This window comes from Sorex fumeus, unplaced genomic scaffold (genome assembly GCF_029834395.1).
Source record: "Sorex fumeus unplaced genomic scaffold, SorFum_2.1 ptg000028l, whole genome shotgun sequence".
Taxonomy (NCBI): domain Eukaryota; kingdom Metazoa; phylum Chordata; class Mammalia; order Eulipotyphla; family Soricidae; genus Sorex; species Sorex fumeus.
The window spans coordinates 4,409,762-4,426,294 of NW_026606085.1; the positions used below are offsets into that span (position 1 = coordinate 4,409,762).

The following is a 16,533-nucleotide window of genomic DNA, read 5'->3' on the forward strand; positions in this document are numbered from 1 at the left end:
GGGGTAAGAGGTAGTGGGGAGAGGGACGCTGGGCAGCTGGAAGGGGGAGTTTTAAGCAGGAACCAAAGTGGAGGGCGGGTCAGCCGAGAGGTCCATAGGCTGCTGGGTGCGGTGAAGGCGGGCGGGGGGCTTTATCCTCAAGTCCTGTGGGTGGGGCGGCGGACTGGGACTCGGGCGTCTAGGGCATGCCCTAGTGAGCTGGCTTCGGGGGCGAGTCCAGGGCGCTCCGGGCGCCTGCCGGTTTGGGGGTGTCTCCTCCGGGGGAGCCATGGCGGCGCTGGCCAGTAGCCTGATCCGGCAGAAGCGGGAGGTCCGTGAGCCCGGGGGCAGCCGGCCAGTGTCGGCGCAGCGGCGCGTGTGTCCCCGCGGCACCAAGTCCCTTTGCCAGAAGCAGCTGCTCATCCTGCTGTCCAAGGTGCGACTGTGCGGGGGGCGGCCCGCGCGGCCTGACCGCGGCCCGGGTGAGTGGCTAGCGCGGGGTCGCTCTGCCTGGGAGGTTGAGGCCAAGGACTCCGGGATTCTCAGTCCCAGGGCCCGACCGAGGGGGGCTCCGCAGAAGTGGAAGAGGGTGGGTCAGGACCAAGTTTCGGCCAGGTTTCCCTGCCCGTCACCCCGCGTCTCCTTGCTTCCGAGGGCAAGGGGAAAGCGCCAGGGGCTCAGGGGCTCAGGGGCTCCGCGCCCCCACCCCGTGGCTGGAGTCCCCACCCCCACCGTCCTCCGCCTGCGTGCCGGCTCTCGCGATCCTTTCCGTGCCGGGCGGAGGGGCCGGGGTTCCGGCCGCCTGGGTCACCCGAGGGGTGCTGCGGCCCCGGCATCCCCGCCCCGCCCGCCGCTCCCGCTCTTCGTCGCCTGGACTCGGTTCCTCCCGGCTGAATCGGCCTGGCTCGGCTCCAGATTTCCCACCCGGTTGTCCCCCGGGTGTCCTTGCCAGAACGCCCCTCTGTGTGCCCTCCTCCAGTGGCCCGCGGAACTGGGCAGCCCCCGTTACTCCCGACGCGACTCTAAAATTGGGTCCCAAACACCCTCTGCCCGGAGGAACTCGTACACAGTTCGGGATGGGAGGGGGTGGAGGAGGTGGTACCACCGACAAGGGCGCCAAAGAAGTCGCCGAGACCCAGCGGCCGGGAAGGAGAGCCTTTGAGCGTCGGCGTGTGATCCCCGCGATCCCCGTCCAGGTCCGACAGACAGCGTCCCTCCGGCCCCACTCCCGCTTGCCCCCAGCTCCCGGCCCGGAGGCCCCAGGTGCCATCCCCCCCTGCAGTGGTACGGTCCGCAGCCCACCCTTGGAGTGGGACCCGGCGCCCACGTGACTCAGCCTGCCTCTCCGTCTCCCGACCCTCTTCTCCTTGCTCTGGGACCGAATGCCCCACCCCAGCCCCAGGTAGATTACCTGGCTGAAGGGGAGAGGCTGCAGCCCCAGGAGGGCGGCCCCCCGTGAGCCGACAGACTGACAGACAGACTGACAGATGGGTCAGTGTCAGACAGGCGGATGTTGGGCCAAGACAAGGGCCGAGCCAAGCGAGCGGCGGCAGCCGCCGCAGCAGCAGGTGCTGAGTCAGCGTCAGGTCCAGTCCGCCCATCACTCCTGAGGGGGCGCCTCCACCCTGTGGTCACCTTCCCGCCCCCTACATCCGCACACTTTTATCCCTTGGCATCCCTCCTGTGTCCCCCAGTCCTGCCTTTTGACGTATCTCTCCCCCTCCTCTTTCCTCTCCTCCCCTCCCCCCTTCTGATTGAGCTGTATTAAACAGTCTTACTGAGGAATTAAACCCAAACCGTTTCAGTTGCTTGAATTGACAGAGGGAGTAGATAGAACCCCCACCCCGGTTTCTCTGGGAGTCTGAGATGGGAGAGAGTTGCCTTAAGGGGTTTGAGAACTGAAGCCTTGGAAGCCTCGGGACCCTCTTCGCTTTCTCCATTCTCCTTCCCTCAGATTCCACCAAGTGTGGGAACGTTTCTGGATACAAAGATGTCATTTTCAAAGATGATTGTCTCTCCCTCCAGAGCCTCAGCTCAAAGGCATCGTCACGAAACTGTTCTGCCGCCAGGGTTTCTACCTCCAGGCGAATCCCGACGGGAGCATCCAGGGTACCCCAGAAGACACCAGCTCTTACAGTGAGAGGGGAAGCCGGTTCCAGGGTGGGAGGTGGAGAATGGGGACAGAACAGAATGACATTCTACTCTCTCTTCAGGGTCTGTTGTTCCTTTGGTCTCCCAAGGGAAGCATTGGAACTGGGTTGGGGGGGAACTCAGATGGGGGTTCTGGGGCTGAGGTAATCATGCCCCCCTCTCTCCACCCCCAGCCCACTTCAACCTGATCCCTGTGGGGCTCCGTGTGGTCACCATCCAGAGTGCCAAGCTGGGTCACTACATGGCCATGAACGCTGAGGGGCTGCTCTACAGCTCGGTGAGACGAGGCTGAGTGGCTTGGGGTAAAGGGGACTCCACCCAGCTACAATCTTCTCAACCACAGCTGCGGGATGTCACAGCTCAGGACTTCCTTTCCCTCCAACGCCTGTTGGTGTCTTGTTCTCACTGCCCACGTCAGTAGTCAGTATACCTCCGGCCAGGATTCTCTCAGATGCTTTCACCTCAAAACAGCACCCTCCCCCCCTTCCCCACCCCCACCCCCCCATAGTCTCAGGTTCTTTGCTTTTTGTTTGCTTTTTCTTTCTTTTTGAAGTGGAGAATCCAACCCAGGCTTCTTATATGTGCATCATGTGACCTAACCACTGAGCTACATCTCTGACCATCCCAGTCTCTTTGAATATCTAATTTTTCCTGCTTTTTAGGGCCCCTGTTTCTTACCCTACCTCCTCTGGACTTTCAGAGTCGTTAAGGATAGGGGCTGGTGAGAGGTGGGGAGAAGAGTGAAGAGAATGTGTCTTCTTCCAGCCCCACCCCCACCCCCAAATCTAGTTTCTTGCCCTCTGGGGCCTGCTAGACTCATCTTCTCTTTCTCCTTGTTCCTGCATGGACTTAGCAATTGGCCTTCCAAGCCCAAATGCCTGGCTTGTATCCTGTCTTATTCTTCCCAGCGCTTACTTCTGCCCAGTGATGTCTTCTGTCTCTCTGTCTGTGTGTGTCTCTCTGGGTCTTTGTCTCCTCAGCCACATTTCACAGCTGAGTGTCGCTTTAAGGAGTGCGTCTTTGAGAATTACTATGTCCTGTATGCCTCTGCTCTCTACCGCCAGCGTCGTTCTGGCCGGGCCTGGTACCTGGGCCTGGATAAGGAGGGCCGAGTTATGAAGGGAAACCGAGTCAAGAAGACCAAGGCAGCCGCCCACTTTGTGCCCAAACTCCTGGAAGGTGAGTGTGGATCCAAGGAAAGGTGGGCTGCCTAAAAGGCAGAGCTTGACGTGAACATTTAGTGACACACAGCTCAGGAGCAACAAGTGTTAAGTGAATACTTGTAATGTCGGGTGAAACCAGGAAGTCTTTGGTCATTGGAGTTTGGGGAGAAGTCTTCCTGTGGACTGGGGCTCCTGGATGGAAGGGAAGGGCTCCCTTTCAAAGCTCGGGTTCTGCCTAGGTTTCTCTTTCACTAACTCTCCTTCTTATTCCTTTCTTTCCCTTTCACAGTGGCCATGTACCGGGAGCCTTCTCTCCACAGTGTCCCTGAGACCTCTCCTTCCAGTCCCCCTGCCCCCTGAAGTATAGTCCCTGGACCGAAGGCTCCCTGCAGCTGCACTGAGCCAGCCATCACCACAGCCTGACTTCCAGCCCTCTTCCTGGCCCTGCTCTTACCCCCCTGCCACACTCATGTCCTCAGTAGCCAGGTCCCTCCAGGTGCTCTACGCTGACAGAACCTAGAGACTGGCAGTGACTTCTGGGGCTGCTGAGACCTGTAGATCCTTTGGAGCAGGGATGACCGAAAATAGCTTTGACCGATCACTTTTTTCCTTTCACACGCACATACCCTCCAAGCCTTTTCCTGAGGTGGCACTGGAGGGTTCCCAAACTGACAGAACCAAGGTATAAATACTCCTCAGCACAGGCTCCACCAGGTTCTGGAGTCTTATGCCCTTTTCATTGCCACTGAGCCATAGATTTATAGGTCCACTTGAGCTCAGGATTAGTTTCCTTCTTTCCCGACTCCACCTTCTGCCTTGTTCTGGACAGGTTCTAGACTCCATGCATACCAGTCAGGACCATTTCTGTATTAGGGCTCTGTACTGGAATGCAGATATTCTGCCGGGCTCTGTTCTGGATCCATCGGGCTTCTGTCCTTGACCCAAACGGACCCTTAGTTTTCAAGAAGAGAGAAGCTGTATTTGAATCCTGTCCAGCTATTGGCTTTGGCCTGAACTAGGACCAGTCTTAGATGACCACAAGTTTGACTTTCTCTTTTTTTAATTAAAAAAAAAATTGGGCCACACCCGGTGCTCAGGGGCTACTCCTGGCTGGGTGCTTGGGGGTCGCTCCCGGCGGTGCTCGGGGAACCATGTGGTGCCGAGTATTAAACCTGGACCTCCTGCATGCAAGGCATGTGCTCCCACACACTGAACTATCTCTCTATTCCAAATCTAACCTTCTTATCCCAGAGACACCCAATTCCAGATTATGGTGTTCTAAGAAACACAAGGAGCCAAGCTTCCTTCTGAATCTCAGCGCTAGTATATAGACCACAATCCTTTGTCCTTCCCTCCAGGATTGGACTGGAGCCAATATAGCCATATTATTGCTCTAGAGTAAATTCTAGACCCAGCCTCCCACATTCTCTAATGATATTTTTTAGGGATGGAAAAATCCAGTTATAATTCATAAGGAAGTAAGTTCAGGATAAATCAAGAACCACTTCTTGTTTTTCTTCAATAATTAAAAAGAAATCTTATTCTTCCTATAGAAAACTAACCTTATTTTCACATGCAGTTTTTTAGCTCTTGCAACTCAGCAGGGATCTGCCAGGGAAACAGAATGTGAGGAAGGGCAGAGAAGTTTTGAAAGGAATGCTGGCTCACAGTAGGGAAGTTGGGATGAGGAATAGGCCACATAACCAAGACCTGATTGAGTCTGTGCCTGGGTTGGGGGGATATGAACACTTAGCTACCTCAGCAGGAATTCCTTCCAGGTCCCCTTTAAAGTTGAGGTTTTTAGGGTAATGGGTCTAGAATAAAAAGGACAAAACAGGAGATAGCCTTGGCCATCCCAGTAAGGAGAGCCCAGAGTCCTATCTATCAGTAAGCTCTACCGTCCTTCTCCAGTACAGATCAGGTCAAGAAGGGTGAAGGCCAATTGATCTCTAGACCTCATTATACCTCCAGAGCTTCTAATTAAGTAGATCCTGCTTCACCTTACAGCTTATAACCTCAGCTGGGTTTTTACGTACCCAGAAAGGGTCTGCCTAGGTTTTTCTGAAAAAAAAAAAATGCGGAGAGCTAGAGGTAGGCCTGATAAAAGAACTCACTAATGCTTTAGGGGAGACTTTTGAGTCTCAGACTTAGGCAAGGTAGACTGAGAGGCCCTGAAAAGGGTGAGGAAGGAGGTCATTTTCTTCAGGCTCTATTTCTGGCTTAATGCAAGAGGGGTAAATGCTCCCCTCACCCACACCCGCCCCCCCAACTCCCCCCCAGGCCCCACCCATCTCCGGGCACTGCCCTAGGGGACTGGATTTCCACTCCTTGCTTTCTCAATTAAAGACGATTTTTACAACCCACGTGCTGTCTGTCATCAGTGGGTGGCGGGCATTGGCAGTTGCTCCGGGCGGGCGGTATCAAGCCCCAGGGGCTCCCTCTCCCCCCCTTCCCCTTCGCAACAGGTGCACATTCCTCAAAGGCTCGTCACTTCCCCTGAGCTGGCCGTCCTGGCGGCTCACTGAGAGAACTCCGCTGAGCGGTGCGGCCAGACTATGACCCCAGGGGTGCTGCTTCTGTTGCTGGGGGCATTAGGGGCGCAACTCGCCCAGGGTAAGTCTGGGCTTCAAAGAGACAATGACAGGGCCAGCATTTGTGGCTGGCCGCCATGATTTCACTCAGTGCTCTCGCCCTCCAGGCATCATCGGTCCGGAGGCGGAGGGTCGACTCCGAGAAAATCTCTTCTCGGGTTATGATAGCTCGGTGCGCCCAGCGCGGGAGGTGGGAGACCGCGTCGGGGTCAGCATTGGTCTTAGCCTGTCGCAACTAATCAGCCTGGTGAGGTTCCATGCGGGGATTTGAGGTCAGGCCTACAGAACAGCCCGGGTGCGTGGCTTTAGGCGGGGCAAGACCTAGCGAGCCGGATGAGGGCGGGACCAGACTGTAAACAGACCAATGAGAGGTGGGGGCGTGGCTAGAGGCCTGGTCGAAGAAAGATCCGATAGGGTGCCAAAATCCTGCGGGCGGAGCCTAAAGTAGAGCTTTTTGCGGATGGACTTGAATAGAAGGGCGTTAAAGGCCCGGTCAGGGGGTGGGCGGGGCTTGGTCGCGGAGCGGGTCAGTAAACCACGTCCGGCCGAGATTCAGGGTTGGGTGAATCACGAATTGTGCAAAAGGTTCCGGGTAGAATTGGGGGACGATTGGACTGAGGCGGGATTGGTGATTTGAATCTTCAGTTTAGTAAAGTCAACTAGAAAGTTTCTGAAACGGAGGCGGTGCTTAAGTAAAGATAGCTTTGAGGGGGCGGGGCTTGGACCTAAGAGGGAGGCTGTCAAAGTGTGACTTTTTCTAGAGAGCTCTTGACTGTCCAGTCCGCTTATTTCTCTCCACTCACATCACCTTTACCCTTTAAATTTTTCCCTTTTAGAACGAGAAAGATGAGGAGATGAGCACGAAGGTGTACTTAGATCTGGTACGGAGACCCCGCGGGGGTGGAACGTGATCTGCTGCCCCTTTTCAACAATGTCCTTGAATGTCTTGCGCAGTAAGACTATTCTTTTTGCAGCGTGACCTCAGAAAATAGTCTTTAAAACAGAAACGGGGACTGGAACGATGATAGTACAGTAAGTTAGGGCGCTTGCCTTGCAGGCGGCCTACCCGGTTTCAATCCCGGGACCCCACTGCGCTCCCCTGGGTGAGAATCAGGAATAAGGAATAAGCACTGCGGGGTGTGCCCCCAACAAAACATGCAAACAACCCCAAAACCAACCAATCAATAAAACAAAAACAACTGAAACAGAAGCTTCGGAAAGCAATTAACATTTCTACTCATGGAATTGCACTTCATGCATCTCTATGTTCTCTCACTTCTCCTCAGTGACAGGAAGGGCAGGAGATCTTAATACATGCAAGGCTCTCTGGCCCCATACTTGAAGCATTTTTTATTTTATTTTATTTGGGGGAGAGTTTGTGGGCCACTTTGGACAATGCTTGGTGGCTACTGCAGCTTCTGTGCTTGGGGGTCGTTGCTCCAGAGTGGGGGATCTGCCACATGACAAGTGCACATTGGGTCAAGTGCCATGACCCCTGTATTATCTCTCCAGGTCCCCATTAAAAAAATTTTTTTGAGTTGGAGCAATAGTACAGTGGGTAGCTAACCGGAGTTCAATTGTGGCACCACACATGGTTCCCCAAGTACTGTCAGCAGTGATCTCTGATCACAGAGCCAGTAGCCAGTAGTAACTACTGAGTACAGCCAGGCGTGGCAGCTCTCTGGCCTTTAAAATGTTTTGGTTTTTTGGCTTCTGGGCCACACCCAGCAGTGCTTAAAATATGTTTTTTTAACACTGATTTGAGGTCGCAAATTTGATTCAGATGGCAATTTGAAAACACTGTTTTAGACAATAGCTAATCCAATCTATTTTAGACATTAAGAAAAATGGGTACCATAAAGAGGGAAGAGGAACTTAGCTTACGAGATCCCAGATAGTGTCGGTGAAACGGGAATGAGAAACACCCCCATACCTACACACACGCGCCTGTACTGCTCCCCTTTGCTTCCCCTTCCCAAACTTCCTTCGGACTTGTCAAGTATCCTCCTCCCAGAGCGCTCCTCGGTCTCTGCTTCCCTAGGAGTGGAAAGACTACAGACTTAGCTGGGACCCCGCGCAGCACGAGGGCATTGATTCACTCCGCCTTCCAGCCAATGCCGTGTGGCTTCCAGACATCGTGCTCCTAAACAAGTAGGATTTTCCTAAAGCCCGGGAATGAGGCGGGGACTCTTGTAGGGCGGGGCCACCAGGGCCGTGCCTGTTCCCAGATGAGCGAAGATTCCTTTCCTGCAGCAATGACGGCAATTTTGACGTTGCTCTGGACATTAACGTCGTGGTGTCTCCTGACGGGTCTGTGCGCTGGCAGCCTCCAGGCGTCTACCGCAGCAGCTGCAGCATCCAGGTCTCCTACCGTCTCCTAGGAAACTAACGGTGCTCTTAGAAACTTCCTTTTTCCTCTGACAACCTGACTCAGGCTTCCCATCCCACCTCTATTAGCTCTCATTACTCTCACATCTCTTTCGCCCTTTCAGTTTTTCCTGGAGTTCCATCTCCTCTGTACATTTTATTTGCAACTCTCCTCAAAGGTTTCTCTTCAGTTTTTAACAGCCTCCCCTTAATCTTCCTATTCCTCTATCCCTGTAACCATTCTTCTGCTGATCCCTAGCTCCCTGGTGTCCCCGTTTCTCTCTGATCCCTGTCTGCTATGTGACCTTCCCAATAACTCCCAAACTCTCCAGGCCTGACCAGTTGTTTTGGCAGCTCCAGTGATTTCCCTGTCCATGCAGGTCACCTACTTCCCCTTCGACTGGCAGAACTGTACCATGGTGTTCAGTTCCTACAGCTATGATAGTTCAGAAATCAGCCTGCAGACTGGCTTTGGTCCTGATGGGCAAGAGCAGCAGGAAATACACCTTCATGAAGGTACCTTCATTGGTGAGTAGGCAGGGCTCTCATAACCATCCCTCCTAACCTCTCTCCTTTGTTTTTTAATTTTTGCGTCACACCCGGAGATGCACAGGGATTACTCCTGGCTCACGCACTCAGGAATTACTCCTAGCAGTGCTCAGGGGACCATATGGGATACTGGGAATTGATTCCGGGTTGACCGTATGCAAGGCAAACGCCCTACCCGCTATGCTATCGCTCCAGCCCCCTAAACTCTCCTAACAGACTGTTATATCAAACACAACCTGTAGTGTCAGCAAGATAGGTATTACTGTTTGTGTTAGATACAGAAATTGAGGTGTATTATTCAAGTTTATTAGAGATAGGCTATATAGTCTACTGTCCACAGTTTCTTATCACATCAGCCCTCCCTATTATAGGATGTGACAGAACAAGTCATTCTTGCACCACAAGGATAGGTTCCACATCTGTGTCCTCTTCTTTTGCTCTCCCCTTTTATTTACAGAGAATGGACAATGGGAGATTATCCACAAACCTTCTCGGCTAATCCAGCGTCTGGTGGATCCCAGGGGAGGGGGCAGAGGCAAGCATCAAGAAGTCATCTTCTACCTCATTATTCGCCGGAAGCCTCTCTTCTACCTCGTCAATGTCATTGCCCCATGCATCCTCATCACCCTCCTGGCCATCATTGTCTTCTACCTGCCACCAGATGCAGGTAAGGGGAGAAGTCTCCTCTCCACCCCACCCCATCTTCATTCTTTCTCTTCTTCAACCCAGGTAAGGTTTTCCTGCTAACCAAAGCTATTGTGCTTAAGCAATGTGCTTCAGAAAATACGTTTTCAGGACCAGAGCAGGATATAGCGGGTAGAACATTTGCCTTGCACATGGCCAACCGGAATTCGATGACTGGCATCCATATGGTCCCCTAAATATTACCAGGTATACCCACAAAACAAAAACAAAAGAGAGAGAGAGAAGAAAAGAAAAGACATGTTTTCCCTTTAACCCAATTTTTCCATCTGGATACAGGTTTTCCCTCCTGTCTCTGGTTCTGCCTCTCCTTACTACCTACTTTTCTTTTCCCTCTCTTCACCTTGTAATCAGAACTCTTCCCTTCAGATCCCTAGTTTCTTATAGGCCAGAGGAATAGTACATGGGTTAAAGCACTTGTTTTGCCTCCAGCTGACCCCAGTTAGATCCTTGGCACTGAATATGTTCCCCTGAGTACCTCCAGGAGTGATCCCTATACAGAGTCAGGAGTAACCCCTGACATCTCAAGTGTGGCCTACCTCCCACTGCCGAAAAAAAGAATTCTACTCTCTCATCTTTGGCACTTCCGGTCTTCTGACCAACAAACTCCTGAACTTAAATAACTCTGCCTTACGAATTCTCCCTTAATTACGTACTTCTTCCTTCACTTTATAGATACCTTTGAGTCCTTTAACTGCTGTGAGATTAATATGGACTTGTTATAGAGGCGAATAAGAGGCTAAAGACAGTTTTTGTTTTGTTTTTGAGCCACGCTGGGTGGTGCCTGGAGGCTATTCCCAGCGCTTGGCTGAGGTGGGTGTGTTGCTCCCAGAGGTACTGAGGGTACCTGGAGTACTCTGGTTACCTGGTGCTAGGGATTGAACAGGGGTCAACCCCATACAAGGAAGTCCCTTAACTCCTATACATATTATCCCACCCTGGCTGAGAGTTTAAGTCATTTGGTGAACATATACAAAGACTAAGTTGCTATTCTAATCCTAGTTGGTATCAATCAGTCTAACAGGGAGTTGATTTCCACAGAGCCGGAAGTAATCACTAGGCATGATCCAGCCCTCCATCCCTCCTCCCAATAATTAAAATAAAATCCACCATCTTATACAGCTCTAAAAAATCCTTGCTGGGGCCAGAAAGGTAGTACAGCTGGTGGGTTGCTTGCTTTGCAGGTTGCCAAACCAGGTTTGCACCCCGTGTGGTCTCCTGAGCCTGCTCCTGGCTCTGAGCACAGAGGATTACTCCTGGTGGTGCTCAAAGGACCATATGGGCTGCCAGGGATCGAACCTCAAACCAAGTTCCATTGCATGCAAGGCAAGCACCCTACTTGCTGTACTGTCGCTCCAGCACCCCCATCCTTTTTGTAAAATTGTAACCCCTTCCACCATTCTCATCCTCCCATTCCATTTCCTAAATAATTTTCCTCCTTATCAATTTATTTTTTTGCTTTTTGGGTCACACCCAGTGATGCACAGGGGTCTCTCCTGACTCTGCACTCAGGAATTACCCCTGGCAGTGCTCAGGGGACCATATGGGATGCTGGGAATCAAACCCGGGTTGGCCGTGTGAAAGGCAAATGCCCTACCTGCTGTGCTACCGCTCCAGCCCCACCTTATCAGTTTTTTCTTTAAAACTAATCAGGGTGTGCCCCCCCCCAAAGAAATTAAAAAATAACAGTAAACCTATTCAGGGGTCTTAGAGGTAGTATGGCAGATAGGGTATTTGTCAGACTTGGGTTCAAGATTCCATCCCTGGAACCCCACATGGTCCCTTGAGCGGCCTGGGATTGAACCCAGACCTCCTACATTCAAAGCTGTGCTCTAAGCCCTCTGAGTACTCTCTCCAGCCCCTAGTCAATATTTGAACAAGGAAGAAAAGGTAAGAATAACTGGCAAGGCCTGGAGCAATAGCACAGTGGCTAGGGCGTTTACCTTGCATGCGGTCAACCCGGATTCAATTCGATTCAATCAGCATCCCATATGGTCCCCCGAGCACCGCCAGGAGTGATTCCTGAGTGCAAAGCCAGGAGTAACCCCTGAGCATCGTTGGGTGTGACCCCCCAAAAAAAAGAAAGAAAAAAAAATAACTGTGGCAGCTGTCTAGGGGGAAAATGTACCAGGAAGAATAAAGATATATGCAGGGCTGGGAATGTGGGTCAGTTGTTAGACCATGCCTCACCTCCTACTGTGAAGGTCAAACCTAGGGTTCATTCCTGGGACCACAGCAAAACAGTAGATGCAAAAACCCAGAGGGACTGTGCCTTATATATGTAAGAAATGGTTAAGATAGGGCCTGAGAGGTAATACAGTGGTAGGGTGCTTGCCCTGCATGCAACTGACCTGGGTTAAATTTCTCGCACCACATATGGTTCCCCAATCCTGTGAGGAGTGATCCCTGAGCACCTCCAGGTGTGACCCAAAAACCAAAACCAAAAAGAAATAACTAATGGAATTGAATGAAATAAGAGAGAAAATAGGAGATGAAGATAGCCACTCCACACTTGTTTTCTTCCTGTGCTGTATACCCCTACCCCCACTTCCACCCCCGCCCACATCCTACTGGTTGGCTACCCAGTCTTGTGCTGTGATCTCCCCATTTACGGGATTTCACCCTGGTTGAGAAATCTGGTGTAGAAGACAGTAAGAATTTGAGTTTTTATGCTTTGGAAAGAAGGAATGATAGGATCTGTTTGGCATTCTGTCTTATTTATTTATATTACTAATTTATTGGTACCAGGCATTGAACCCAGCGCTTCACACTATAGTTCATTTATTCTGTTTTTGTTTTTCTCCTTACTGATCTACATGTTTGGTTCTCCAGGCCTAGCACTCTGGGGATTGAACTCAGGTGCACATCTCTTGGACACGTACTCTACCACTTGAGCTATTTCTAGGCCTCTTGCTTTATATTTTATTTTTAAATTTAAATTATTTCTTTTCGAACCATACACAGCAGTGTTCAGGGGATACTCTTGGCTCTGTGCTCAGGGATCATTCCTGGAGGGGCTCAGGGGATCACATAGGTTGCTGGAGAGTGAACCTTAGTCCACCTTATGCAAGATAAGCTCCTTACTCCTTGTATTATCTTTCCAGTTCCCTGCTTTACATTTTTTGAGGGGGAGGGGGCCACATCTGTCTTTGTTCTGTGCTTACTCCTACACTTGGTTCTGCACTCAGGAATCACTCTTAGAGGACTTGGGGGACCATATGGGGTGGTAGGGATTGAACCTGCATGCAAGGCAAGCACCTATTCACTGTACTATCTCTCCATTCCCCCGCTTTACATTTTAATTATTATTTTATTGGATTTTGGGCCACATCAGGCAGTGCTCAAGGTTTAACTTGCCTCTGCACCAGGGATCACTCTTGGCAGGTTTGTCGGACCATTATGTGGTGCCACGGATCAAACCCTGGTTGACCATATGCAAGAAGAGTGCCCTACCCACTGTACTATTGCTTCTGTCCATGCTTTACATTTTTTGTTTGTTTTGGGACCACACCCAGCAATATTCAGGGCTTACTCCTGGCTCTGCACTCAGGAATCACTTCTGGTGGTACTTGAGGGATCATATAAAATATCGGAGATCAAACCTAGCTTGGCCATATGCAAGGCAAGCACCTTACCCACTGTACTATTGCTCTAGCCCTGAAATAGATTCCTTATAAATTAGACCTGAGTTAATGGTGTTTTGGACCAGCATGGCAGTGGTTAATGTATTAAGTCACAAGATTCAGATATATTTTGAAAGTAGTGTCAATACAATTTGCTATGGATTGAATATGGCATGAAAGGGAGAGTGGCTGCTGAGAATAACTCAAGGGACTTTGGCCTAAGACAACATGAAAGATGGAGTTATCATTTATGAAATAGGGAAGACAATGGGAGGAAGTTGATGGTGAAGGAATTGGGACTTCTATGTGTTTAAATTTGAGATATCTATTTAATATTCAATGGAGAGATCAAGTAAGCTAATCTTTTTTTGGGGGGGGAGGTGGGGTCACACCCAGCAGTGTCAGGGGTTACTCCTGGCTCAGAGCTCAGGAATTACTCCTAGAGTTGCTCTGGGGACCGTATGGGATACTGGGAACTGAACACAGGAGAGCCAAATACTAAGGTTGCCTTTGGGTAAAATCTAACCCTCTTGCCTTTCCCTTTGTTCTCGGTCCACTAGGAGAGAAGATGGGACTCTCCATCTTTGCCCTGCTGACCCTGACTGTGTTCCTGTTGCTGCTGGCAGACAAAGTACCTGAGACCTCCCTGGCTGTCCCTATCATTATTAAGTACCTCATGTTTACTATGGTCCTTGTTACCTTCTCGGTCATCCTTAGTGTCTTAGTGCTCAATCTGCATCACCGTTCACCCCACACTCACCAAATGCCCTTTTGGGTTCGTCAGGTAAGATTTCCAAACTGGTTACTCTGTCTTAGTCATTAGCTTTTTGTCCAGGTATTGTTCTTCCCTTCAAACAATGTCAGCCTTCTGTTTCACACACCTAAAGGAGAACTACAATTGCTGGTAGAGTGTTGAAGTACCAGGACCAGTTGGGTGTTGAAATTCTGTACAAGTTTATTTCCCATCATAATAATTTCCTATATCCTCATACTATCACCAGTTCTGCCCATGAGTCTCAGGATCTTAGTTATATTAATATAGAAGTCCCCAGAGATGTTTTCAGTCAGGATGACTTAATTTTGTTTGCTTTCAAACCATATCAGGCTGTGCTCAGGGCTTACTCTTGGCAGTATTTGGGGGACCATATGCAGTGTTTGGGATTTGAAACAGGGTCAACCTGTTCCCAACCTGTTAACAAGACAAGCACCTTGACCCCTGCACTATCTTTCTAGTCCATTCACTCGTTTAAGGGCTCTTAAAACAGGGATTGTATTTCATTGTTTATATCGCTCTGTACACATACACTTAGTACAGAGGGAGTGAGGAGTGGGGATGATTGACTGCTTCCCTATTAAGTCGAGGAGCATCAAACTCCTATCCAACATGCTTCTTCTATTTTTTAGATCTTCATCCAAAAACTCCCTCAATACCTGGGTCTGAAGAGGCCCAAACCTGACAGAGACCAGATGACAGAGCCACCTCTTCCTGCTCTCAAGGATTCTCTAGGAAGTGGCTGGGGTCGGGGTACAGATGAATATTTCATAAGGAAGCCGCTAAATGATTTTCTCTTCACGAAACCCAATAGGTAGTACTTATTCCCCATCATGCTGAGAGGGAGAGGGGGACTACAATTCCCAGAATACTGTGCACAGGCCAGAGATCTAATCTGCAAGCAAGATGCTGTTCTTGAGCATCATGGGAATTGTAGTAATTCTTTTTTTTCTTTTCTTTCTTTCTTTTTTTTTTTTTTTTGCTTTTTGGGTCATACCCGGCAATATACAGCGGTTACTCCTGGCTCATGTACTCAGGAATCACTCCTGGTGGTGCTCGGGGGACCATATGGGATAGCTGGGAATCGAACCCGGGTTGACCATGTGCAAGGCAAATGCCCTACCCGCTGTGCTATCACTCCAGCCCCAGGAATTGTAGTAATTATTCTGCTGATCATTTTGCAGAAAGGTGGGAACTATGTGCAGAAGAATGTAAGGAATTTCAGAAAGTTGGAGAGGTCACTGGTACAAAGAACCTTAGCGGATCACTTAGGCGTTGAAAACTGGCAGGGTGATGGAGGGAGGCGCTGGGTCAGGTATAGAACACTGACATAGGTTGTGTTTTTGCACCAGGATGCAACCAAATCGCTAACCTCTTTCAGGTTCCAGCCTGAACTGTCTGCCTCTGATCTGCGGTCATTTATTGATATCCCTAACCGGGCTGTAGGCCTGCCTCCTGAGCTCCGGGAAGTCATCTCTTCGATCAGCTTCATTGCTAGACAACTTCAGGAACAGGAGGATCAGGATGCGGTAAGTTCAATGAGGGTGGAGCCAGGAATCTGCAAACTCAAGTCCCGCTCACAGCACTCTATTTCTAATCGGAAGTTTGCTTTAATTGGCCCTACCCTCTGCTTTCAGATGTTGTTTACATTCATCCCTTGCCATGGTTTAGATAGGGCCTGTTCTGAAACTCATCCTCACCAAAGAACTGTGTTTGGAGGAGTAGGGTGGGTACAGGGCTCTGGAAGTTCTGAACTGGTGCCCTCTGCCTACCCACAGCTGAAGGAGGACTGGCAATTTGTGGCCATGGTAGTGGACCGTCTCTTCCTGTGGATCTTCATCATCTTCACAAGCGTTGGGACCCTGGTCATTTTCCTGGATGCCACATACCATTTGCCCCCAGAGGACCCCTTTCCTTGATCTTGGGAGACCTGAGGCTCACTCAGTTGATTTGAGAGTTAAGTGGTATTCTCAAGTCCTGTCACTTTCTGTTTCTTAATCCTTTAGGAGAAATCCAGTCCTCCCACTTCTGGGGGAGAAGGTCAGTGGGCCTGAGCACTGAGGCCTTGAGTCCATGTAAAAACTATCTGTTTATTGATTATTTAGCTTCTTTAAGAAACTCCTTTAGGTATCAACACCCAAGCCCCAAATAAAATAAAACAAAGATAGGGGGCCCCTTATAGCAGTGCTCAAGATAGTCCCAGGCCTCCAGCATGCAAAGCATGTGCTCAGTCTGCTTAGATCTCTCTCTTCCCCCTACACTGGGAATTTTATGCAGGTAGGAACTGTGTCTTGTAAGATGTAGGTACATAACATTGTTGAAAGTGAATTTTTTTCTAAAAGAAAATATACCTATTAGTAGTGCTTATTCTGGACGTGTGGCAATTTTGTTTCACTTTTCTGTTTCTATAGTCTTTTTTTTGTAATAACTATCTTTAGTGTTTTAAAAAAAGTTATTTCTAAAAGGATGTACTTAGGGGCTGGAACAATAGCACAGCGGGTAGGGCATTTGCCTTGCATGCAGCCAACATGGCTGACACAGGTTCGATTCCCAGCATCCCATATGGTCCCCCGAGCACCGTTAGGAGTGATTCCTGAGTGCATGAGCCAGGAGTAATCCCTGAGCATTGCCAGGTG

At 50.2% G+C, this 16,533-nt stretch overlaps 2 protein-coding genes across 3 annotated transcripts; both read left to right on the forward strand.

Annotated features, from left to right (window-relative positions):
• The first annotated feature begins 102 nt into the window (after positions 1 to 102).
• FGF11 (fibroblast growth factor 11) lies at positions 103 to 4,731 on the forward strand. 2 transcript variants are annotated; one of them, XM_056114899.1, is made up of 5 exons: positions 103 to 461; positions 2,005 to 2,115; positions 2,304 to 2,407; positions 3,111 to 3,309; positions 3,583 to 4,731. In XM_056114899.1, the coding sequence occupies exons 1-5, from the start codon at positions 269 to 271 to the stop codon at positions 3,651 to 3,653; spliced, it is 678 nt and encodes a 225-aa protein (XP_055970874.1). In that variant the 5' UTR covers positions 103 to 268; the 3' UTR covers positions 3,654 to 4,731. The 2 variants fall into 2 exon arrangements, with proteins under 2 accessions (XP_055970874.1, XP_055970875.1); XM_056114900.1 differs by having other exon boundaries at positions 3,195 to 3,309.
• Positions 4,732 to 5,848: 1,117 nt separating this feature from the next.
• CHRNB1 (cholinergic receptor nicotinic beta 1 subunit) lies at positions 5,849 to 16,258 on the forward strand. The gene is made up of 11 exons (XM_056114799.1): positions 5,849 to 5,906; positions 5,992 to 6,131; positions 6,721 to 6,765; positions 7,926 to 8,035; positions 8,138 to 8,246; positions 8,632 to 8,779; positions 9,258 to 9,467; positions 13,686 to 13,909; positions 14,530 to 14,711; positions 15,279 to 15,426; positions 15,676 to 16,258. The coding sequence occupies exons 1-11, from the start codon at positions 5,849 to 5,851 to the stop codon at positions 15,814 to 15,816; spliced, it is 1,515 nt and encodes a 504-aa protein (XP_055970774.1). The 3' UTR covers positions 15,817 to 16,258.
• The last annotated feature ends 275 nt before the right edge of the window (positions 16,259 to 16,533 follow it).

Excerpts from the sequence above, each read along its gene's own strand:
- CHRNB1 (XM_056114799.1), top strand. The coding sequence starts at position 5,849 with ATGACCCCAGGGGTGCTGCTTCTGTTGCTGGGGGCATTAGGGGCGCAA. Across the intron at positions 8,036-8,137 it reads GACATCGTGCTCCTAAACAA|CAATGACGGCAATTTTGACG; the intron begins GTAGGATTTTCC and ends CCTTTCCTGCAG. Across the intron at positions 8,780-9,257 it reads TCATGAAGGTACCTTCATTG|AGAATGGACAATGGGAGATT; the intron begins GTGAGTAGGCAG and ends TTTTATTTACAG.
- FGF11 (XM_056114899.1), top strand. The coding sequence starts at position 269 with ATGGCGGCGCTGGCCAGTAGCCTGATCCGGCAGAAGCGGGAGGTCCGT. Across the intron at positions 2,116-2,303 it reads AGAAGACACCAGCTCTTACA|CCCACTTCAACCTGATCCCT; the intron begins GTGAGAGGGGAA and ends CTCCACCCCCAG. Across the intron at positions 3,310-3,582 it reads TGTGCCCAAACTCCTGGAAG|TGGCCATGTACCGGGAGCCT; the intron begins GTGAGTGTGGAT and ends TCCCTTTCACAG.